Source organism: Aspergillus wentii (genome assembly GCF_001890725.1).
Source record: "Aspergillus wentii DTO 134E9 unplaced genomic scaffold ASPWEscaffold_4, whole genome shotgun sequence".
Lineage (NCBI taxonomy): Eukaryota > Fungi > Ascomycota > Eurotiomycetes > Eurotiales > Aspergillaceae > Aspergillus > Aspergillus wentii.
The window spans coordinates 3,073,983-3,095,695 of record NW_024467835.1 but is presented as its reverse complement, the minus strand read 5'-3'; the positions used below and the strand labels follow the sequence as shown (position 1 = coordinate 3,095,695).

The 21,713-nt window shown below is 49.7% G+C and overlaps 11 protein-coding genes across 11 annotated transcripts; 7 read left to right on the top strand and 4 right to left on the bottom strand.

Moving 5' to 3' along the window:
* Positions 1-582: 582 nt before the first annotated feature.
* ASPWEDRAFT_28409 (uncharacterized protein) lies at positions 583-2,896 on the top strand (the record flags this gene model as incomplete). Its single annotated transcript, XM_040833131.1, has 9 exons — positions 583-673; positions 717-855; positions 903-1,155; positions 1,209-1,301; positions 1,349-1,356; positions 1,400-1,523; positions 1,568-2,072; positions 2,122-2,598; positions 2,655-2,896. The coding sequence occupies 9 exons, from the start codon at positions 583-585 to the stop codon at positions 2,894-2,896; spliced, it is 1,932 nt and encodes a 643-aa protein (XP_040689476.1).
* Positions 2,897-3,038: 142 nt separating this feature from the next.
* Positions 3,039-5,920, bottom strand: ASPWEDRAFT_172596 (uncharacterized protein; the record flags this gene model as incomplete). The annotated part of the gene is made up of 2 exons (XM_040830945.1): positions 3,039-5,424; positions 5,475-5,920. The coding sequence occupies 2 exons, from the start codon at positions 5,918-5,920 to the stop codon at positions 3,039-3,041; spliced, it is 2,832 nt and encodes a 943-aa protein (XP_040689475.1).
* Positions 5,921-6,413: 493 nt separating this feature from the next.
* Positions 6,414-8,042, top strand: ASPWEDRAFT_134264 (uncharacterized protein; the record flags this gene model as incomplete). Its single annotated transcript, XM_040829315.1, has 2 exons — positions 6,414-6,623; positions 6,672-8,042. 2 exons carry the CDS (start codon positions 6,414-6,416, stop codon positions 7,566-7,568), a joined length of 1,107 nt encoding a protein of 368 aa, XP_040689474.1. The 3' UTR covers positions 7,569-8,042.
* ASPWEDRAFT_41037 (aromatic alcohol reductase) lies at positions 7,599-8,849 on the bottom strand. Its single transcript, XM_040835451.1, has 4 exons — positions 8,697-8,849; positions 8,355-8,639; positions 7,979-8,305; positions 7,599-7,925 (listed from the first exon to the last, which is right to left on the bottom strand). Exons 1-4 carry the CDS (start codon positions 8,784-8,786, stop codon positions 7,659-7,661), a joined length of 969 nt encoding a protein of 322 aa, XP_040689473.1. The 5' UTR covers positions 8,787-8,849; the 3' UTR covers positions 7,599-7,658.
* Positions 8,850-9,051: 202 nt separating this feature from the next.
* ASPWEDRAFT_41036 (uncharacterized protein) lies at positions 9,052-9,541 on the top strand. Its single transcript, XM_040835450.1, has one exon. The coding sequence runs from the start codon at positions 9,232-9,234 to the stop codon at positions 9,472-9,474; it is 243 nt and encodes an 80-aa protein (XP_040689472.1). The 5' UTR covers positions 9,052-9,231; the 3' UTR covers positions 9,475-9,541.
* On the top strand, positions 9,362-10,824 carry ASPWEDRAFT_530717 (uncharacterized protein). The gene is made up of 2 exons (XM_040837823.1): positions 9,362-9,465; positions 9,583-10,824. The coding sequence occupies exon 2, from the start codon at positions 9,700-9,702 to the stop codon at positions 10,747-10,749; it is 1,050 nt and encodes a 349-aa protein (XP_040689471.1). The 5' UTR covers positions 9,362-9,465; positions 9,583-9,699; the 3' UTR covers positions 10,750-10,824.
* A 7-nt stretch (positions 10,825-10,831) lies between these two features.
* On the bottom strand, positions 10,832-12,425 carry ASPWEDRAFT_41034 (uncharacterized protein). The gene has a single exon (XM_040835449.1). It carries the CDS (start codon positions 12,351-12,353, stop codon positions 10,899-10,901), a length of 1,455 nt encoding a protein of 484 aa, XP_040689470.1. The 5' UTR covers positions 12,354-12,425; the 3' UTR covers positions 10,832-10,898.
* A 383-nt stretch (positions 12,426-12,808) lies between these two features.
* Positions 12,809-13,361, bottom strand: ASPWEDRAFT_41033 (uncharacterized protein). Its single transcript, XM_040835448.1, has one exon. It carries the CDS (start codon positions 13,172-13,174, stop codon positions 12,851-12,853), a length of 324 nt encoding a protein of 107 aa, XP_040689469.1. The 5' UTR covers positions 13,175-13,361; the 3' UTR covers positions 12,809-12,850.
* Positions 13,362-13,900: 539 nt separating this feature from the next.
* ASPWEDRAFT_740807 (uncharacterized protein) lies at positions 13,901-15,018 on the top strand (the record flags this gene model as incomplete). Its single annotated transcript, XM_040839431.1, has 1 exon — positions 13,901-15,018. The coding sequence occupies exon 1, from the start codon at positions 14,254-14,256 to the stop codon at positions 15,016-15,018; it is 765 nt and encodes a 254-aa protein (XP_040689468.1). The 5' UTR covers positions 13,901-14,253.
* A 1,844-nt stretch (positions 15,019-16,862) lies between these two features.
* ASPWEDRAFT_172590 (uncharacterized protein) lies at positions 16,863-18,015 on the top strand (the record flags this gene model as incomplete). Its single annotated transcript, XM_040830944.1, has 2 exons — positions 16,863-17,040; positions 17,084-18,015. 2 exons carry the CDS (start codon positions 16,863-16,865, stop codon positions 18,013-18,015), a joined length of 1,110 nt encoding a protein of 369 aa, XP_040689467.1.
* Positions 18,016-18,693: 678 nt separating this feature from the next.
* ASPWEDRAFT_134254 (uncharacterized protein) lies at positions 18,694-20,709 on the top strand. Its single transcript, XM_040829314.1, has 4 exons — positions 18,694-18,930; positions 18,984-19,091; positions 19,138-19,678; positions 19,725-20,709. The coding sequence occupies exons 1-4, from the start codon at positions 18,834-18,836 to the stop codon at positions 20,557-20,559; spliced, it is 1,581 nt and encodes a 526-aa protein (XP_040689466.1). The 5' UTR covers positions 18,694-18,833; the 3' UTR covers positions 20,560-20,709.
* The last annotated feature ends 1,004 nt before the right edge of the window (positions 20,710-21,713 follow it).

The following is a 21,713-nucleotide window of genomic DNA, read 5'->3' as shown; positions in this document are numbered from 1 at the left end:
TGCATCCACGCAGCAAGGAGGTTCTTTCAGCCAGCCACTTTGTCGGGATCCATTTCTCAGCCAATCAGAGCAGTTCCGGAACCAACCAATAGACCTCCAGGCACTCGTGCTCATCGGATCTGCGAATCGACTACCTCTTCTGTTGCATCCTCTATGTACTATGGTGCAATGTCTTTTGACTTATGCCGCGTTCAGACTCTCACTTCCTGCCGAACAAACTTTATTCCGACTGCCATGATGCCATGTTACTTCCTATTCTGCCCATTCAACTTTGACTATTTGCAATTGGCGATGTCTCCTGCCGCTTGCAGTCAACGAGACATCGCTGGCACCCCTCTGCACCTTGATCTGTAATATCTCATGTCTCTAGTGGTCGAGGTCGGAAATCAGTAATCCATGATGACATAAATCTATCCTGTGTCTCTGAAGTGGCTTTGCAGGCGAAAGCTGAGTGCTGAATGCAAGTAGTTACATCAGAGGTCTGGTCGAGGTATATAAATGGGAAGTAAGTCCCAGACGAGAGTTCCAACAGACAGGTCGATCGTACTATCTGAATTGAAGTGAATTCATTTGACAACCAAAATGGCGTCCATCAACAACGCAGACCCGCCCAGGAAGCCAGATGTTGCCAGGACGAGTGAATATCACACAGAGGCATTCACTCTTTCCAATGGTAAGTTGCCTCCCCTAGATCCATAACTATACTGATTGGATAGGATGCCCTATCGACGACCCGTTCAACTCGGACAAGGTCGTCCAGAAAAACGGCAATGCGCTGTACATGTCCCAGCTTCTGCAGGATCTCCAGCTCATCGACCAGCTGTCCCACTTTAACCGGGAGAGAATTCCTGAGCGGTAAGCCCTTTGCTGCTGGATATTAGATGTACAGCTCACATGTATAGTCTCGGACACGCCAAAGGCACGGGTGCCCACGGGTACTTTGAGGTCACCAACGACGAGATAGCCAAGTACACCTGCGCCGACTTTCTGCAGAAGAAGGGCAACGACAAGGAGGCCAACAGAACGCCTCTCTTTGTCCGTTTCTCGACCACGGCGGGATTCAGGGGATCGGCCGATACGGTTCGCGATGCTCGAGGATTCTGCTTCAAGTTGTACACCGACGAGGGTAATCTGGACTGGGTTTTCTTCCACCCTGTAAGCTTCTTCTGGATAGAATGACCATCATGGGTAAATATTGACACGGCCAGGGCGTCTTCACCTTCTGGGATCCTGGCAAGATCGTCACCAGTAACCATGTGACCAAGAAGTGCCCGGCCAGTGGCATGTCGGATCCCAATATGGTAGGTCACACCTTGATAAATGATTGAACGTCGCTAATCTCTACTAGTACTTTGAGTATGTGATAACACCGTTTCTATATGCATAGCTAACCATTCAGGTTCCTCAACAACCACCCTGAAGCCTTCAACTCCTTTGTCCGTATCCAGAGTGACGACGGAACCCCCAAATCCTACAGCGACATCACCATCCGCAGTCTCAACACCTACACTTTGGTCAAAGATGTACGTGCTCTCCTCATCTTATCCGATGAAAACTAACAGACCAGGACAAAAACCACTTCTTCGTCCGCGTGGAACTCCGCCCCCTCAAAACCCAGACGCCCTTCCGCGTCGCTGAAGCCGTCGAAATGGCCGGCAAAGACCCCGACTTCCACAGCCGTGCGCTCTGGGAACAGATTGCAGAGGGTAACGCCGAGACGGCCAAATACCAGGAAGAGCTGGACGATGTGAAAGAGATTCTCAAAGAAAGAATCAGCGATCGACACAGACAGCGGCTGATGGCCGATAAGGAGAGACTGGAAAAGGCGATTGAGAGCTATGACTGGCCTGCCTGGGGTGTGTTTGCTCACATTGTCAAGCCTGAAGAGGTGGCCTCTTTCCCCGTCAACATCTTCGACGCCAGCAAGGTCTTCCCCGCGGATAAGGGAACGTGGGTTGAGATGGGCAAGATCGTGCTCAACCGCAACCCCCGAAACTACTTTGCCGAGGTCGAGCAGTCTGCTTTCTCGCCGGCCAACTTTGTCCCGGGCTGGGATATGTCGCCCGATCCAAGTATGTCCCTCGCCCTCTATCCTAGACAGATGACATCTAACAAGAACAGTCCTCCAAGCCCGGCTCTTCGCCTACGGCGACACCCAGCGCCACAGACTCGGCCCCAACGCCGACCAGCTCCCCGTGAACCGTCCCAAGCGCGTCTGGTGCCCAACCCGCCGCGACGGTCCCCACTCCACCTTCAACTACGAGGATATCCCACACTACCTGTCGAAACCGCTCAATACCGCCGCTGCCCCGGGCACCAGAACCTTCAAGAGCTTTGTCGGCAACTACTGGGATGAGAAAGCCCCCATCAAGACGGAACGCTCCGTCAACGAGTGGGATACCCTTGAAGACCAGCTGAAGCAGCCGTGGGAGTACTACGCCAACGATCTGAACGGTGCCCCGCCTCAAGGGGACCAGGATGCCACTTATGCTGACAAGGCGAGAAAGCACAATATCACGTACAAGCAGTGGGCGTTTGTGTGGAATACCGCGCTGCGTCTCTCGACTGTCCGTGAGGATCTGCGCAATGCCACCTATGGTAAGTCTGACGGATACCTTCACTATGACGAGAGACATCTACTAATATCTGTATAGACAAGTTCAGAATCATGGACAAGAAGTGGAACAAGAACCGCACCGCCAACCAGAACCTTGGAGACCTCATCCACGACGTGACCGAGGAGCTGGTCAACAACAACAAGAAGAAGAGCAAGGCTACGGGCACAAAGAGCAGAGCCCCGGCTCCAGAGGTTGCTCCGTCTTTGACCACCGTGGGCAATGCGTATGACAGCGTCAGCACCGGTAACAACAGTGCTGGTTATGGTCAGAGAAGATAATTGGCATCTGTCATATGTTGAGATTCAAAATTGTCGTTTGTGAATTACAAGATGCAATGGAATAATTTTGATCAACATACGCTTCGTATTAGACACTAGTAAAGGGTATATCGCTAACTAAACACCTCCCATGTACCCAAGTTCATCTGACCAGATCCCATCTATCCACCACGTAACTCGCGGAATGAAAGCGGGACTGAAGATCGATTTCAAAGTCTGGGAATTCCTCTTTCCGTCGAGCCTCTTCGACTTCTGGCAAGAGTTTTCGTTTTTCCCTATCAGTCGCTACCAGATTGGAGCGGTACTCAAACATGCTGGCGATGAGAAACCAGTATTCGAGCTCGAACGACCTCTCGTCTTCATTTCGATCACGCCTGACATTAACCGCTTTTGGGGCCAGTTCTTTGACGGACTTTTTCAATGCGCTGTCTGGCCTGACATTCCTTTCGAGGAGAAACCTCACAGTGTCTAGCCGCTGACATGTACGCCACTTTGTAAATGATCTTGCTTCGTTGAACCGGCAGAGACCCGTACTGCGGGCAGGGCTAGACGTCCCTCCCAATATCGATGCTTCAAGAACGGAAACAGGTGCCGGTTCCTTCGAGAACCGTGTTAATATCGACCTGCGCTTGTCCTGAAGAATAAAGGGACTCGCGTCGCACTTTGCCTGCAGATATGGGAGGCAGGACCAGGATGCAGCGAGGGCTGCCATGCCATGAGGAATCGTTCTGTCGCTGGCCGAAATGGATGTATCCCGGAACATGGGATCTAGGTCAAGAGGCAAAAGCTGCTCTACCTCGATTTGGTCCAAGATGGTCAATAGCCTGGCTCTATTCTCTGCCGTGTTCTCAATTTCCCCAGAGACTTTCAGTATGCGAAAGATGCACTGCTGGCGCAGTTCGAGACTTCCGGCATTATCCTTACTTGGTGGTCCCAAGGATCGAAGGTGACTGACCAGGGAAGCAACTATGGTGATAATGGCCTGGAATCCAGCCGGTCCTTGCGAGCATATCAAGGCCCAGTTGCCCTGTGTGCACAGCCAGTCAAAGGCCGTCCGATGGAGGAAGTCGACAGTCGGGGATTTCGGACGCGATGGATCTGTAGAGATCTGCAAGATGCCCTTTGTATGCCCGGCCAGCAGTCTGGTGATGAGGGGCAGAATCAACTGTTCCTTTTTCACTTCAGGATAGGACATCTTCTGGAGGGGATCCACGTAGTCGATGGCAAACCAGAGAAAGGTTGCCTGGATTTGACCGTTCCACGTCCGCTTCCACTCCATGACCAGCTGATACAGCCTAGATGCCATTTCCCGTTTTGATGGTTCGATTGTTCGTAGGATAGTGTCGTATAGCTCTTCCAGGCCTCGAGGGAGAGCGTTGAATACTTTCCAAATGGCCAGAAGACTCGGACAGTCCCGAGCAGTCTCGAGAAGCTGTTCAACGACAAGAACGACCCATAAGAACACTCCTTCGGCCTTGTCTCTGATTTCCGCCATCAAATCGTTGATACTATCTGGCTCCAATTGGCGCAGCTCTTGAATGGCAAGGTTGCTCCCCAGATGCTGCTGAATGTATACATCAATGTCGGGTTTCGTGAGCTCCTCCATTTTCAGCGACGGACTGTGCCGGAATTCGTCTGCAAACACATTCCAAGGTCGGCTGGAGACACAAAGCTTGGGGTTGTAATCTCGATGCAGCTGCTTGAGAAACGCGACGAGCTCATCGTGGTTTCCATCATACTCGTCGAGTCCGTCAATAAAGAGCGCCAGCCGTGACTTGCCTTGGATCTTATATGCAAATCTCAGCAGGCACTCTCGTAGCTCTGGCCACTGCCACTCCGGTGATGCTGCATGGGCACCAGCAAGATTGAAAAAGACTCGTCTTCTGGGCGCAACAAAGTCGCACAGATCCGGCTGCTGCGAGAGAAGCTGGAAGAGCAGTGACCGCAGGAGACCAACGCGTGATTTCTGAATTTTCGACCCTGGACCCCAGAAGAAGAACGTGGCCAGATGCAGCTGGGAATCACCGGTCCACTGGCAGAGGTTGCTCTCGAGGTCCGGGTGCGTGGAGATGAACTTCATCAGAGTGCTCTTTCCTGATGCTGGTTTGCCGGTGATCCAGAATGGCTCCTCGTTGTCCGACTTCAGCCACTGCGTAAAGTCACCGTCTCGGAATAGCCATTGGAAGGTGTTCGGATAGGGGGTGGCGATCCTCTCGCCCCGATCCGCCATGTCTTCAAAAGCGAGGCTTTTGAGAATCGTCTTCGATATTGCAGCTTTGTCCGTGATGGCCGGAGGGGGCTGTTGATCACGACCATCAGGCAGATCTAGTAGTCCACTCGAGGCCCACAGTGCATCATCGAATCTTGCCTGGGCGCTCGAAGAGTCTGTCAGATTTCTACCAGCTGAGATCTTTTGGAAGTCGTCTTGCAGAGCATTCATCGTAGTTTCAATCCGGCCCACGACCTCTACCAAAGTCCCAGCCCCATCAGCGCTATCTGTTCGCTCCCGAGCCTTTTTTGCATCCTCCCTGGCGGGTCATTAGTATGATAGTCTTTCAAAGTACCAGGTCTGATTTACCAAATACACATCAAGACATTCATCATGATCTGGCTCCGGATCCTGTCGAGCTTTTCCTTCCACTCCTTCACCTCTGTCTCCGACCACATGGCCCGAATAGCGGCACGAGCATTCGAGTCGAGTCTGCGCAGTTTACTACTGTGCACCTTGGCCGTCACCGTCTCCAGCAGCGACTTGAGTTGAGTTTCCGCCTCGACGCATTCGCCATGAAGCCGGGCAAACGACTCGGACAGACTAGGATAATGCGATGCAAGATCCTGATACTTTTTCTTTGCCTCTGTAGCTACAGACGAGAGATCTCTGGCGGATTCATCCAAATTAGCTATCGTCATCGGCTGGCCGTTGGCGGAGTTCTTGATCTCGGAGAAGCGAGAGATCAGCTTTCCGCCAAAATCAACAAAGGCCACTACGCCCGACGCCACAGAAAGAGCGGATAGAGGATCCATGATGGCTTTGGATTGCGTGCATGGATAGTTTTGCGCGAGAGAAGACCAGCGTTGTAGTGATGTTGGCCTCAGCCCCCAACCCCTCCACGTTAGCTTAGATGCATAGACCAATAGCAGCCATGCAGCCATGCACTTAGTCAGCTGGATATGACTGGCGATATCCTGAAGAACATTGTTTATTATAGATGAATCTAGACAGTTGAAATGCCTAGACTTGACCGATATATTCTCCGTTGATCAGCTGTTTTGCATAGATTAACCTGTCCGACTTTAATGATGCGGCCCACTTGGATGCATGTCACAAAATCAGGACAGAGAATATGGACTGTGATTGGACATGATCTGATCTGATAATATATCTGTTTTTGATCTGTCAACTTTACATCATGTCCAGCATCACACTCGGCTTGTATGGGAGGTGGCATGACCTCTGCGTGCCATTTATCATCCATGTATATCCAGCCCGCTTGACGCACATTAATGTCACCTCAAAATGCCTGGGGGAATGCATCCACCACTCGAGGTCATTGCTTCATGGCCTCCTCCCAATACGGTCAATCCTGAATCTCATGGACCAGCTTCTATCGTGCTGTCTGCTCTCTTCGGTGGAATTGCAGTCATCACCATCCTCATCCGATTGTGGACTCGCTGTGTGATCCAACGAGCAGGAGATGCAGATGATCTCTTGATTGCACTGGCTTTGGTATCATTCTTTTCTCTTGACATGATATGCACATACTGACTATATGAGATCCCCATTCTAGGACTCGTTATAGCCATCCCCCTCGGAGCCTATACATACGGCGAAAACCACCACACCTGGGACAACAACCTCACAACCCTCGTCAACGAACGCAAACTCGCCATCGCCAGTGAAGTCTTCTACGTCGTCGCAGCCGGTCTCGTCAAATCCTCGGCTCTCCTCTTCTATCGCCGCATGGGCAAACGCACCATCGCACCACGCTTCATTGCCGTCATCTGGATCAGCATCGTCTCGGTCACGGCATATAGCGTTGCCTTTCTGGTCGTCATATTCGCTTCGTGTCGTCCCTTTCACGCTTTCTGGATGCAGGTGGATCCTGTCTGGTCTCGAACAGCCAAATGGCAATGCTATGATGAAGGGGCTCATCTCATCGCCGCGTCGGCAATTAGTCTCGTACAAGATATCATCGCGACTATCCTCCCAGCTATCCTATGTTGGAATCTGCAGATGCCATTCCGCCAGCGAATGGCGCTGAATGCCGTGTTTGGACTTGGTTTCATCACGGCCATCATTGCGGGGATTCGCATTTACTTCATCTGTCGGCTGTTCTATACTTCCTACGACGCCTCCTGGGAAGTCTGGTATTGTTGGCTATTTGCCATGCTGGAGATAGTCATCGCTGCGACTTGTTCGAGTTTACCGGCTGTGAAGGTGTTTCTGAGATGGTGTCAGGTGCCGTCGATTCTTGCAAGTTATGTGCGCTCCATCAAGTACTCGCATGGCAGCAGTGGACACAAACAGTCTGTTGTTTCCCAACCGCATGAACCGCGATGTTCTGGTGAGACGGACAAGTTTCTTCTGGCGCAGCAGGCAGTGAGTGTGACTGAGTTGACACGGTTTCATACACCGACTCGGATACATCCATTGGCTGGGGATTCAGAGTAATGTTAGAAAGATGAGATATAGCATAAAAAAGCCTGCTCATTGAGATTATGAAAATAGCAGAATGCTAAGATAAAAAGCTGCCAGTGGCATTCAGCCCATATACGGCCTTTTACCCTTTCCATCGAGCACCTCCAAAAAGTAGTCGCGGAAAGACACAGGTACCAAGTCCGGATACAGCTCTCTCGCATCCAGATATCCCAGATACTTTGCATAATCTGGCCGGTTATCCTTTCGTACATATTTGCTGTGGTTATACTGCGCTATCCAGACAGCCATTCGTTTTGTGAGATCGTCTGGATTCTGAGCGAGATCGGACACGGCGTCTTCCACTTTCTGTTCGATCTGCTGGGATGTTTCCTGAATGGTTGTCAACTTCAGCTCACACTTGTAAAGAGTTATAAAGAGCATACGAATGTCCTTTCGATCTTCTCCCCCGAAAGCTCCTCGACAATCCCAAAGATCTCATTTTCCGTCAACACATCACCACACGTATAAACAAACTGATTGAGCGTTCTATCATCTGCAATAATTCTCGCCACGAAGCGTCCAATATCGCGTAGATCGGTGAGAATATTCGGCGCATCTCCGTCGCCATGGATAGTGGCATCTGGTCCAAAATTGGCGTAATCAACCCGTCCTGACGGAACGGAGGGAAAGGAGATTTGATGCCAGAAGCCAACGTCAATGACGGTGTATGGCAATTCGACTCTCTTGATTTCATTGTAGATTTCCTCTTTCTATTCCTGCGTAAGTACATCGTTATGTCTATTCAGAAGGGAAACGTACCTCATCACGAAGCAACATCGCACCCGTAGGCGGAGCGATCGTGATAAAAGCACATGGGATGAACCGTTTGACGCCAGCTTCCTTGGCTGCTCGAACCAATGCTTCCTGCTGTAAAAGATCTCGCGGTCCAATCGCGCTGATTAATATGTCAATGCCGGATAGAGCAGAGGTGATTTCGCTCTGTGGAGCACAGAGGTCGAATACACGGAGCTGAACTCCACGATCGACCAGATCCTTGACAGACTGCTTTGATGCGGAGCTTGGTCTGACGAGGATTTCAACGTCCTTTTTTTGATGGTTAACCCAATATGCCTTATTCTTAAAGGTGTGTTGTTAACGTACATATTGATCGGCTGCCAATAGCCCCTCCAAGATAGAACCCCCCGTTTCACCAGTCGCTCCAAGTAGGAGTACCCTTTGTCTCGTGGTCATTGTAGCAATAGTAGGTCAGATAATGAGCCAGTTCCCAGTCTGTAATCAATAGGAATGACCTATATGTAACATTCATTGCAGCATTCGTAAATGCACATCGGATTGATAATCGCCTGATTGATAATCCCTGACCGGAAGCAGCCTACATCCGACCCGTTCTGAACATCCGGTTCCGAGATGACTGGATTGCGTCGTTGATCTGGCATTGATATTTCTTTTGCCTGCTTACAAGATAATAGGCTGATATCTTCACACTGTGATTTCCTTCGTATAGATGTCACAGTGGCAATACGTTCATGCTGCGGATTAATAAAGACTTGGACTAAATCAGAGCCGGGCGATCCCGTTCTCATCGTCAAAGGATGGCTGCGCGTTTCCCTTCGCCAGGTTAATCCTACCCATCCCTTTTATCGTAAATATCTCCCCTGTCGCGACTACGCTACTCATGATGTACAGCCGGTGGTGGAGAATGAGAAGTATGAAGTGGACGTGGAAGTGTGGCCGACCAACACAGTACTCGAATGAGAAACTCGTTCTAGAGATTGCTGGTCATGATACTCAAGGCGTGGGCAAGTTCTCTCACGAACATCCTGAAGACCGTGATCCGAAGATCTTTGATGGTCTGAATACTGTGGACGTGGGACAAGAGGCTTGCTGGCCATTGCTGTCTGTTATTCTGGTGCGTTAAGGTGGAGTTCTTTTTGTATTCATTCATTCTATTTAGGATACACCTTCTATTATAATATGATCTGTGGTTTGATCAGATGATCTTATAAATACTATACTCAAAATGTAGCACGTTATACCGACATCATGACTGACTCATCCACGAATCACCCTAAAAGCCAAACCTCGCCAACGCACAGTTTCCTATCTTCAAGATGCTTCACCTATAAACATCAATACCCACAGAATGCTACGAGACATTGTATATTGCACATGGCTGACCATAGAATGGTGCTACTTTCTCGACGATGCCGAAGAGATTTACCGCGACATACTCGACTTTTTCTACGACTGTTTACTTTGGCTTCAGTGTCGACTCAGTAGTAGACCTGAGCAGAATAGGAATGCTCCTTTATTATGCCTGCCGTCTGAAATTGTTCTTCTTATTGCGGTAATCCTCCCCCCGGCATCAAAGGCAGCGTTTGCGTTGAGTTGTCGCGCAATGCTGAATACTCTGGGACGAGACTCTTTGCTTTTGAGAAAGAGGGATAGAGGAAAGCTTCTCCCGGGGCTTGAGCAGCACAGCCCAAAGCACGTTTATTGTTATAAATGCGCTGTCCTTCATAGGAAAAGGTATCGACCGGGTGGTTCGCTGCGGAATAGACGATGCGAGCGCAAAGTGTCTATTCCGTTTATCAGCTCGGGGATGTCATTGCCCTTTTCATGGATCCGACAGACGCTGAATCGATATGAATATGGTCCGAATCACCGGGTTTGTGGAGGAATCCCCCGTGGTGCCTGTATACTCAGTTACAGCGCCCACTGTGAACGATGGGAGAGTCATGAATTCCGCATCACCGCCAAAGGAGTCATCCTCAAGCAGACCAGCTCTATCGAATTTGACAGGGAGCATCCTGAGTTCAAACACAAGAAACCCTACCATGGCCAAGACCATACATACCATCTCTGCCTCCACATGTCATGGAACCGCATCTTCAACGCCCGCCGTCTGAAGAGCAAGACTGGCACCTTTTTCAAGTGCGCGCAGTGCGACACGGAAGCCATGTATAAACTGTCCAAACGTTCGAGTGGCTTCGATTACTTTGAGGTTGCAACGTGGACATTGCTAGGCCCCTGTCGTGATCCGTTTGAGGACCGCTGGCTGGCGGTTACGACAAAGGAAGGAAATCATCTCTCGCGTCCTTTCTCGGGTTGTCCGGAGGATTCTATCAAGCTCGATTCTGCGTCGGTTCGGGCGTGTTTTGAATCGAGCCCTCAATTGCCTTTTTCTTTTTAGTTATGTCCTATCACCCTCTCTCCTCCCGAGTTGCTAAATCCAGCGCTGGCTCTGTCTCGAATCATAGCATCTGCTTCGTGTTCCGACAATCTCAAGCGGCATTGCTTTATTAGCTGTACGTAATACAGTATATTCTATATACATGATGATCACTCGATAATAAACGACCCAAACTGCGGATTTGCATCAGCCCAAACATTCAAAAAGGCTTCTGCAATCCCCACTCGCCTGCTGATGCCATGTTGTGTCTCAAGAACCATCAAATACACCTTCAAGATACATGCATCAGTCTCTCCCTTGCCTTGGTAAAGAGGAGCTCCGGCACAGTCACGCATGATGATATTCTCCCTGCCATATGCATTCCCATTTTCGTATTCATCCAAGTGAGGCCATTGTAAATCAGACAGCCGTCCCATGCACATGGATAGAGCAATCACATCCAAGTACAATCCTTCATCCGTTATAGTAGGAGCATTCGTGGAAAGCTTGTCCTCGTCTGCCCCGTAGCTTACATACCATGCGATTGTATTGCCCCTTTCATCGCGCAATTTTGGTCTCCTGGAAATGATATCCGCTTCGGTCAAGTATACTGGCTGAAGACGAAGGAATGGTGTATAAGCCATTCCAGGCGCACCATTCACACGATCGACCAAAGATGCAGGAAACTTGATCTTCACATCTCGTGGAATACCATTGACCATATCATGTACATCATCATAAAATGCATCAAAGGTTGACCATCGAGGCTGGATAATGGATTCATACTGCGCCCATGTCGCGTTGAAATTCAGTGCTGCGGGGATCGGTCCTCGAAAGCAGCCCTTTTTCCAGGCTACCGCGATTCCAAGAGCAAAGCACATATCGTCTTTGGGTTTGCATTCTTCTCCTGATCCATGTGGTAGAATTTGCAACGTGCTTCTTCCAGAGTCGCTGGCTGGAATTGCCCACGCCACCAACGGCGCGAGATGAGCAGCATATAGAAATTCCACCTCCTCCGTAACGCTTGCCCATGACCACGAAGGGAAGACTGAACCTTCTGGTGAGTTTCTCGGCCGGTAAAGCTCCATCTCTGCCGTCCACGAGATAGCTCTATCTGGTATCCATAAGATAGCGCTGTTAAACTTGCGAAATGGTAGACCAAAGTAATGATTCTTGCGATATTTAGCATGTAGAACACCAGAAAACGCACGAAGAATGTCAGATTCAAATGATAGACTTCGTTGGGAAAAGGCCTTGACGAGATTTTGATAAAGGGACGAGAGATGGAATCTGGGCTGGTCGGATCCACGATGTAGACGGACATTTGGGTCTTCATCTTGAATTGCCTTATCGTGGAGACATTCGAAGAAGACGCCATAGTCTGAGAATAGCAGCATGCGAGGGGATAATAGCGCCTCTTGGAACGTCCAGCCTCGAGTTGCCCAGTTGGAGTCGTGGACGAGGTCGTGATACCCCTCCGTCTGGCGGAGGACATAGACGCCCTGCGTTGAGAATGATATACGATAGTTGCGCTTGACTGTCGATACGCCAGGGAGACCATGACTGGCGTTGCTCCCAGCCATCGCGACGAGAGTCACCAACGACCGGCCGTAGATACCAGCCATCGCGTTGATCTGCTGTAAAGCTTCTTCTGCTGCTGCTTTGTCTTGCGGAATGCACAGTCTGTCCGCCCAGAGATATCTTATACCGAGATGGGTACAGGCAATCATGGCATCCTGGATGGTGAGTGGGATCTCAGCATGCAATAAGGAACCTTCTTCTTGTAGAGCTGCGATATTGTCCGTTGTGGCTTCAAGTCCTGCACTTTTTCTATCGCCCCAGACATAACTCAACGTGGCATATTCACATTCTGGAGGAGCATCCATGACGCATTTTCTCTCTGTGTCGATGACTCGAAATCCAGTTGGCGGCGGCTGCACAGACTGCTCATATGATGTCTTTATATGTTTGCTCTGGCAATTTCCTAGCCACTTGGACACAGTCGGCCAGTTCACCATGGCTGACTGCATCTCCAAACCACCCGTCATATCTTCGTTGAACCCAACAAACCGATACATAGTGCGCAAGTCACTTGCTGTAACCTCGTCAGTCCACACCACAGTCAGAAGACTGAAAGCCTGCTTTGATTATCCTCAATTGTGAACAAAAGATCAAAATTATATGGCATCCCCAGATGAACATTATAAAGACCAATTTCCAGTTCCGTTCTCAAACCAGCATCGAAAGGTCCATCCTTTGAAGCCTTTTTCACCAATGCACTGCAGACTCGACAGTTCCTCGAGCGACGAATCAGCTCATCCCATGTACCGAAATTTATTCTGGCTTTGAATGGGGACAATCTTTCGTGTCTGCACTGTTCCTTGTTGAGTGGTGGTTCATACTGTCTGCAGCGGAGGAGATGACCAAGGCGCATGTGCTGGCACATCTCACATAGGCTTTCACTTTCCCTATCACGATTCTCATGCCGTGAGCAGGAGCTACATTCTTGGTGAAAGAGAGTATATCGACAGTTGTCAAGCTCTTCCTGAGATTGACTATTCGAGGCAGAATAGCCATATGTCCTGCATCTCTCTAGAGATTCACACAACGAACATGTGTCGATAGAAATTGACCCTGTGGGTTTGGGGAATGGGAGTTCAGTTTTTGAATTGGAATTGGGAGCTTCCATAATGAAGATAGACGGTGGAAAATGCGATTGTGAGGTCGTCATGCAACACTGCGGGGTTGATTGATGCTCATTGGCAAAGTGGATGCGGCTAATGCAGCTAAACATATCCCTGTATCAGAGGTTGTTGGAAACTACGCGTGGGCTATAACTGCAGCAATACCACGGAAGGTGCAATAATCTACCCTCCAGAGCCAGCTAATCAAAGCATTACAATAGTCCATCTATCAGGCCTTATCTTCTAAATACGTCTATACGATTGATATATATATACTCATCTAATCCATCATCCCATATTTCTCCCCCCTCTCCAAAGGAATAATCTCATCTTTACACCCAAACCCAGCCAACGACACCTCCTTTGTCGGCCCCATTCTGTTGGCCCTGATTGGCTGGTTGGATGCAGCGGGATGAAGCTATACAAATGGATCTGTCTGGTTATAGCCATATTAGGCAGTGATGTGCATTTGGTCCCATCGGGGACGGCACGTGCCTAGCTCTTGATTTCTATAGTAAATCTATAAAAGCAGTTGAAAGTGATGGTCTATTTCATCCAAAGCAGTGTGGTGTACTGAGCATAGTATATGACCTGTTTGGCTATATTTTGCCTACCTTGAGCTATCCCCATAAAATCAATTAGAATGATATTTTAGGGATGTTTGTAAATTTCAGAATAGCTAGACCGTTTAGGTTCCACAGAGCAAATCGATTCGTAATAGCCCAGTAGTTGTAGATGGATGCACGAGTATCCATGACGAGATATCAAACTTAGGCAACAAACCTTGCCTTTCCAGCCGTAAAGCAGATCCCACCTTCACAACTCCACATGTCCATCTTTCATGAAGATCTCTGTCGATCGCAAAATGGTTAATTTAACCATCATCAGCGGCATCGCAGTCACCATCACCCTGATAGCCGCTTTAATCCGAGTGAAAAAAGCCTTTGGAATTAGCCTCGACAAGTCTTTCGCCCGCCTCGAGGCCCGTCTTGAAAAAAAGGATCACCCCTTCTGGGCGTCCAAGGTTCGCGCAGTCGCCAAGGTGCGAACAGTTGCCAGTCGAAAGAAGCAAAAAGCGTGGATACGAGAAGCAGAAGAAGCCGAAAAGGAAGAGTTTGCCATCGTCCAGCGTTCGATCTACCTCTGCGAAAGATGGGATTTATTCTACCAGCGATCTCTGAATCCAGGTCTAACCCCCGAAGAGCAAGACTTATTCGACAAGATTGAAAAGGAATATTATGAAGGCATTGACGGGCGAAGCATCAAGCTGAGTGATACCTACTCGCGTCTGGATCGTGAACGGCCTGCAGGAGCTTGGGTAAGAGAGTTCGAAGCCATGTCCTACGACCGTCGGTGGCAGCACCAGATCAAGGAGTGCAAGGCACGCGGGGGCTGTTGCAGTCGCCTGTGCCAGTGCTGCAGCAAAGCACGGTGCGGGCTTGGAGGCCAAAAGGGAAGGGTTGACTGTCGAGCGGCCAATATACACTGTACGCCAGAGTGTGGATGCTGCATCCGTTGGAAGAGGGACGGTGAGACACAGATGGATGAGATCCAGGAGAAGAAACGGAGAGACTTAGAGTGGGAGATGAACCTGTCTTTTGTATAAACGGTGCGGATGGGGTGGACATTGCTACTATATCAACATGATGGGTCTGCTGTCATTTGCTGTATACCGATGATGCAGATAGAATAGTTACATACAATAATACTGCTCGAGAAATCCCTTCAGCAATATTCATATCAAGCATAAACCAGGCACAAAGAAGTTATAGTATAGGCTGTTTACTTAGCCTGGGAATCCCACGCTTTTTGCTTTTTCTGCTGGCGATGGTTCGCACCTGGCGACCGCGCGGACTTTGGAGCCCAGGAAGGGCAGTTTTTTTCTCCAGCTGGGTCTCAAGGCGAGCGAAAGAACTATCGAGGCTGATCCTGAAGGCGTTTTAACTGGGATTAAGGCTAACAACTGTCTTATGCAGCATGATGTGCATTGGCATTGTTTGGCTCGAGCGCTGGTAACAAGTATAAGTTAGTGAGCAGTTCATTCGACGCCCGTTTGGGACGATATAACTGCTACCAGTATTGCCACGACGCTCCACTACCAGAGGATATAGACCCTCGATATCGTATTCTCGATAAAGGTCAGCGGTGTCGATACCCATAGAATCGAGCACCTCCGACAGGACATTCGATACCGAAAGTTGTAGCATTCATTCTGAAGGTGCTATTTCGCAGTTCAAGGAGTTTCCGCAGTGTCAAGCCAGGAGTTGTAGCATGGTCTGTTTATTCGGATCTCGGGGTTCTTCTGTGTCTACTGCATCCATGGTTAGATCATGATATGGAAATAGATTTAGCATTACTCACTGTCTCCGCCAGCCTGGTCATGGACACATTTAAATTCCTGGTTGATTATGCGGAGAGAATATGCTGATGGAGGAAGAAAAGGCACAGAAGAGAAACAGCGCGTCGGAAAGAGCGGGTGAATGAATACCAGATACAACATTCAATTCGTATGACTGTCTATTACTGCAGCGGTGAACAGATACATCTAGATACCTTGGGTACAATGCAACACGTGTGGAATGCCCATCTCATGATTCTCGCGTGCCAATAAACTTCACCTGGAATGCATCACCAGAAGTCGACCGTGGTATCCTCAGAATGCTGACCAGCCACTGTCCAGCATCAGTCAGTCTAGACCTTCACATACCCCGTATCTCCAACTCGCCAACACCTCGGATAACGGAGTCGGAGTCAGTCGAGTGAAGTGGATGTATTGTAATGGCATCCCTTGCTGTTGATCTGCTTTCGGAAGCGAGCGGACAGAGGGAATATCACAATCAGCCCAACCGACTGCAGTAAACTACAAGTTGCGTGATTGTATTTATTTATATAAGGATATGGATTATTGCAATGATATTGGATGTGTTTTAGACGTGTTGAAGAGGGAATGTTGGCATGCCGTTTGCAGTGGATTTTTATAGATGGCTGGCTCTGCATAAGACATGGTCACATTCTTAATATTGAGCCATGATCTTAATACAGATGTTGTGCATACACTATTGAGGATCAGCACATAAAATTCAATAATCTGAATGTAATGTAATCGGTGCATCGTACAACTAGTGGCTACGGGGCAACTGCCTGAACGGAGTCGCCCTATCCAGTAATCCCCTGACGATCCTCTCCAGACCACAAGTTGCGGAGTGAAAATTCTGACGCTGACTAACTGTCCAGAGACCACTGACTCGTGATGATAGTAATACGACGGAGGAGAGGGAGTGATACACGTCATACACTCGATGTAATGCAGTCCAGTGAGAGATTCAATCCAGTTCTACAGAATGTATAGTAGCCCGTATAAGAAGAATCTATCCCCTCGTCACATCTGTCCATGATCGACAGCCGCACCATATAAAATGTGCTAGCCCATCATGTCTGCGGCATCACAGAATGCGGAGAGCTCTATCCATCCAACTGCGCCTGGTCGAGCCGGTGCTTTTCCTGCCGGACCGGGCCAACATCCCCACGGTGGTCCGGGGCTGTTGCATCCTGCGTCTGACACAACGACTCACCGTCAAACGGCTGACGGTGAATTTCCGGGGGGTGTCGTGTGTGCAGTGGTCGAATCGTATGTATCTCTGAATATGATGAGACAGTCTCTGATGGAGCAGGCATCTGCGAAAAGGAAGTCCTGACAGACCGCACCATCACGCTCTTCGCTCGTCCCCACAGCCAAGAGCTTCCCTCTGCGACTGTCCGCCTGCCTAGCTATGAGGACTCGGAACTTGGGCGAGGATTCCCACCGGGGACGTATGCATACGACTTTGAGATGAGGCTGGATCCCCATCTCCCCGAGAGCATGCTGCTGGAGCGCACCCGAGTGCGCTATGAGATATCGCTGGTGGCCGAGCATTCGGGCCTCTGGACTCGGAGCACCTGCCACCGGCAAGAAGTGCCTGTCGTGCGATGTCCGACCGAGGATTTCCTCCACGACAATGAACCCGTGCGGCTGATGCGATCGTGGCCCGGTCGCTTCCGTTATGAAATCGTCATGGCCCGAAAGGCCTCGCTGGGTCAGCGTTTACCCATTACTGTACTGATTTGCTCGCTGCGTCGGCTGCGCTGCCGAGGATTGCGGATCTTGTTGTCGGAGAAGATCAAATACGTACGGCAGTGTGGGCAGGAAGCGCCTTTTGCAGCGAAAAAGACCAAACTACTACTACAGAAGGGATACGATGAGAATCATATCACCACGCCCATGGACATGCTGGAATCAATCAAAACCCTCGACCACTTGGGAGAACCTCGGGATGAAAAGATGGAGAAGATGGAGGTGGAAGTGCAGCTGCCGCCGAGTGGCACAGAATCGAGCCGGACGTTGAACATGGGGACGGACATTCGCTACAAGAACGTGTGCGTCAGCCACTGCCTGGAGGTGAGTTTTCTTTTTCCGTTTGATAATGAATCTAACAGCGTGTGGTTTGCGATCGCGATGGTTTCCGATCGAGGCAAGGAGTACAACGTGACGGCGAGTGCGCCCTTTCAGCTTCACAGCAGCCATGCAAAGCACGACAACATTTGTGTGCCCGCATATCCAGGATGATTAATATTCCTTGTCTCCAGATTCTCCATGTATCTATCTCTGTATCTCCAGGTTGTATCCGAGTATTATGTATGTAGTCGGATTATGATTGCGCCCAGAAGTCAAGCATAATCCAAGCACAATCAAGCACCATCAAGTGGCCAGATGACGTCGACCAAGAGACGATCCAGCGACGATCCCCTCGGCCTAAATGAAAAAGAGTGACCGAAAAGACAGAGCAAGTGGCCCGAATGCGCTGCCGACTGTGGTTCGCCGCATGCTGTGCTGGTCTTGACGTAAAGCTGCAGCCGATCGCTGGAATCAGGTTTATACACAGGCTCCATCGTCCCACACAAGGGGGTTCCACCCATCGGTGAAAACTCTTATTGATTGAGCGCCCCCAAAGGCTCGTGCTGGATACTGAGTCGAGTAACCAGTTGGAGTGTTGGAGAGGGCGACAGGAAAGGTCTTTCTGATAGAGTAATTGTGCTGAAGGTACTGCGCATTATTACGAATACTGTAATACTGCCCGTTTGGCGATAGACTTTGCCCTCCGCCCAAAGCGGAAAGTCCGATGTCATACCCAGAAACGCATTCGAAGATCCACGCAGCAGCGCAGGCAACAAATGGCTCTTAAGTCCTTCCATTGCGCTTCGCTTCTCCATCCATCCTCTTCTTTTCTTTTCTTTTCCTTCGCCGCTTCTCCCCTTACTTCTTTCTTCTTCCCCGCCCATCTCCAGGTCTTCGATCCTGTTTTGCCCTGTTTTTGATCGTGATCTATCTTAATCCATCTTATCCTTCTTGAATATCTTCATCATCTCCCTCTGGAGCTGCCCTCCATGGCGCCCCCCAAGTATTGTGGTATGTCGGGACGGCCGCTGTCCTTGACAGTGTCCACCATCGCCACCATGGGTTTCCTGCTATTCGGTTATGACCGTATGTCCTCTGTGCCTTTTCGGTCTTGCGATAATGTATACTGACTCCAGCAGAGGGTGTCATGTCTGGTATCATTTCCGATCCCGCCTTCAATGACATGTTCACGGCCACCAGGGGCGACAGTGTCATGCAGGCCACCGTCACCGCCGTGTATGAAGTTGGTATGTTGTCGTCCCTCCCTCATACCAGCCCGTCTAACCCTCCCAGGTTGTCTGATTGGTGCCATCTTTGCCCTCATCTTTGGTGATTGGATGGGCCGTCGCTGGATGGTGATCTGCGGTGCTACTGTCATGATCATTGGTGTCATCATTCAGGTCACTGCCATGCCCAGACACATTCAGCTCCTTCAGTTCATCTTCGGTCGAGTCATCACCGGCATTGGAAACGGAATGAACACCTCCACCATTCCGACGTACCAGGCCGAATGTTCCAAGACCAGCAACCGTGGTTTGTTGATTTGCATTGAGGGTGGTATCATCGCCATTGGTACGGCCATCGCCTACTGGATCGACTTTGGCGCCCACTACGGTCCTCAGGATCTGGTGTGGCGATTCCCGATCGCATTCCAGATCTTCTTCGGTATCATCATCATCGTCGGCATGTTCTATCTCCCCGAGTCGCCCCGCTGGCTCATCGCCAACGGCAAGCCCGACGAGGGTGAGCGTGTGCTGGCTGCCCTCAGTGGTTTCGAGGTCGACGACCACCGCACTCAGCTGCAGAAGAACCTCGTTATCGACTCTGTCAGAGCGTAAGTTCGCTTCCTGGCCATCTCTGTCTAATGCTAACAATATCAGTTCCGGTGCCGAAGAATCCAAATTCTCCGACCTGCTCACTGGCGGTCGCTCGCAGCACTTCCGCCGCATGATTGTTGGCTCCTCGTCGCAGGTCTTCCAGCAACTGTCTGGCTGCAACGCTGTCATCTACTATCTGCCCGTCTTGCTCGAAGACTCCCTGCACAAGTCGCACGATTTCGCGCTTCTGATTGGTGGTGTCAACATGATCTGTTACGCCATTTTCGCCACATTCTCCTGGTTCTTCATTGAGAAGATCGGTCGTCGCAAGCTGTTCCTCGGTGGCTCCATCGGTCAATGCGTCGCCATGATCATCGTCTTCGCCTGTCTCATTCCTGGTGACGCAGAGAGTGCCAAGGGTTCCATCTTTGGCTTCTTCCTCTACATGTGTGTCTTTGGTGCCACCTGGCTCCCTCTCCCCTGGCTCTATCCCGCCGAACTGTCGCCCCTCAAGACCAGAGCCAAGGCCAACGCCATCTCGACCTGCAACAACTGGCTGTTCAACTTTACTGTCGTCATGATCACCCCTGTGATGGTTGACGGTATTGGCTGGGGTACCTACCTGTTCTTTGCGGCCTGGAACGGAGTCTTCATCCCCATCATCTGGTTCTTCTACCCCGAAACCACCGGTCGCAGCTTGGAAGAGATCGACTTGATCTTCGCCAAGGGGTATGTCGAGAAGATGAGCTACGTGCGTGCCTCCCACGAGCTGCCCCGTCTCACCGACGAGGAGATCGAGGCCAAGGCGGTCGAGTACGGTATCCTGGACGAGGTTCACCAGGACGAGAAGACCCAGGAGCACGCCGGCGAGCACGAAAACACCTCCCAGGAGGTATAAACCGTCCTATAGGATGGATGGATTGTCAATTGCTATATTATACCCACTCATATTCACCGATTGTGATTGCTATGATGTTTTATATACCTGTGTGTTTATGATTGATGTTATTTCCTTGCTAGACAGATCAGATGTTATGCTAGATAGATGTCACATTTAGATGTCAATAGATATCGTCTGGATGTCATTGTAAAGTAATTGTATCTGTATCCTAGTTCCATATCGAACATTCTTCGCACCAACAATCTCATCCACTTCCCCAGACCTCTACATTTGCCACATTCTCCACGGAGTACTTTTCCGCTCGTAACCGGTTCTGTATGCCACTATCTGGCACACATGTCACACATGACAGTCTAAATATGTATCTACCCTCTAGTCACACCATAGGTCATATGCAAGATCGATGGAGAACCGTACAACATCTGTACGATTCCCCACAGATATTAGGCAATACGGGGTAATAGTTATTCTTATCCTCCGCATCCAATCTCGTCCTGGTGCCTTACAACTTACCAGCTATAATCTATTCATGGTTCACTTATATTTATTATTTTAGGCAGACTGACATCAACATGATGCATATTACCACGTCCTCAACGTAAACTTGGCCTCATACATATTCTCCCCAAAATACTCCCCCACCTCCAGTAGTAGAAATAACGAGCTGTTCTCAACGTAAACAGTAGCCTTTCCCCGTAAAACACCAATATCAAGATTAAACGAGAGTGGACTCTCGTCTATATCGCCTACATATCGTCCGAGATGGATTTTGGAAAGCGTCATGTCGAGGTTGTATTCGTGGGTTTCGACGTCGAACCAGCCGAATACCTAGTCTGTTAGTATGTTTATATTATATTATACAAGACATACACTCGCAATAGACCCCACAGCCTCTCCCTCTGCCGGCTCAACAGTATTAATAGCGACTTGGGTATCGGTGAGTTCGAGGGCGAGTTTGGGGTTGTTGCGGGGGGCGTCTTGGACGTGGTATTCGCCTGGTTTTTGAGATGAGATTTCCAGGATGGAGCCTATAAATCATATATATTAATCCAAGGGTGAATAGGAGTTTTTTCGGTCTTACCGATGTGGATAAAGCGGGTTGAAGTCATTTTGTGGTCTTTATTGTACTGACTTGGGGATATATATTTGTG

Excerpts from the sequence above, each read along its gene's own strand:
- ASPWEDRAFT_134254 (XM_040829314.1), top strand. The coding sequence starts at position 18,834 with ATGGCGCCCCCCAAGTATTGTGGTATGTCGGGACGGCCGCTGTCCTTG. Across the intron at positions 19,092-19,137 it reads CACCGCCGTGTATGAAGTTG|GTTGTCTGATTGGTGCCATC; the intron begins GTATGTTGTCGT and ends TAACCCTCCCAG. Across the intron at positions 19,679-19,724 it reads GTTATCGACTCTGTCAGAGC|TTCCGGTGCCGAAGAATCCA; the intron begins GTAAGTTCGCTT and ends TAACAATATCAG.
- ASPWEDRAFT_530717 (XM_040837823.1), top strand. The coding sequence starts at position 9,700 with ATGCTACGAGACATTGTATATTGCACATGGCTGACCATAGAATGGTGC.
- ASPWEDRAFT_41034 (XM_040835449.1), bottom strand. The coding sequence starts at position 12,353 with ATGGCTGGTATCTACGGCCGGTCGTTGGTGACTCTCGTCGCGATGGCT.
- ASPWEDRAFT_41036 (XM_040835450.1), top strand. The coding sequence starts at position 9,232 with ATGATGTACAGCCGGTGGTGGAGAATGAGAAGTATGAAGTGGACGTGG.
- ASPWEDRAFT_41037 (XM_040835451.1), bottom strand. The coding sequence starts at position 8,786 with ATGACCACGAGACAAAGGGTACTCCTACTTGGAGCGACTGGTGAAACG. Across the intron at positions 8,640-8,696 it reads TATTGGCAGCCGATCAATAT|GACGTTGAAATCCTCGTCAG; the intron begins GTACGTTAACAA and ends CATCAAAAAAAG. Across the intron at positions 8,306-8,354 it reads CGATGTTGCTTCGTGATGAG|AAAGAGGAAATCTACAATGA; the intron begins GTACGTTTCCCT and ends ACGCAGGAATAG.
- ASPWEDRAFT_41033 (XM_040835448.1), bottom strand. The coding sequence starts at position 13,174 with ATGTGCCAGCACATGCGCCTTGGTCATCTCCTCCGCTGCAGACAGTAT.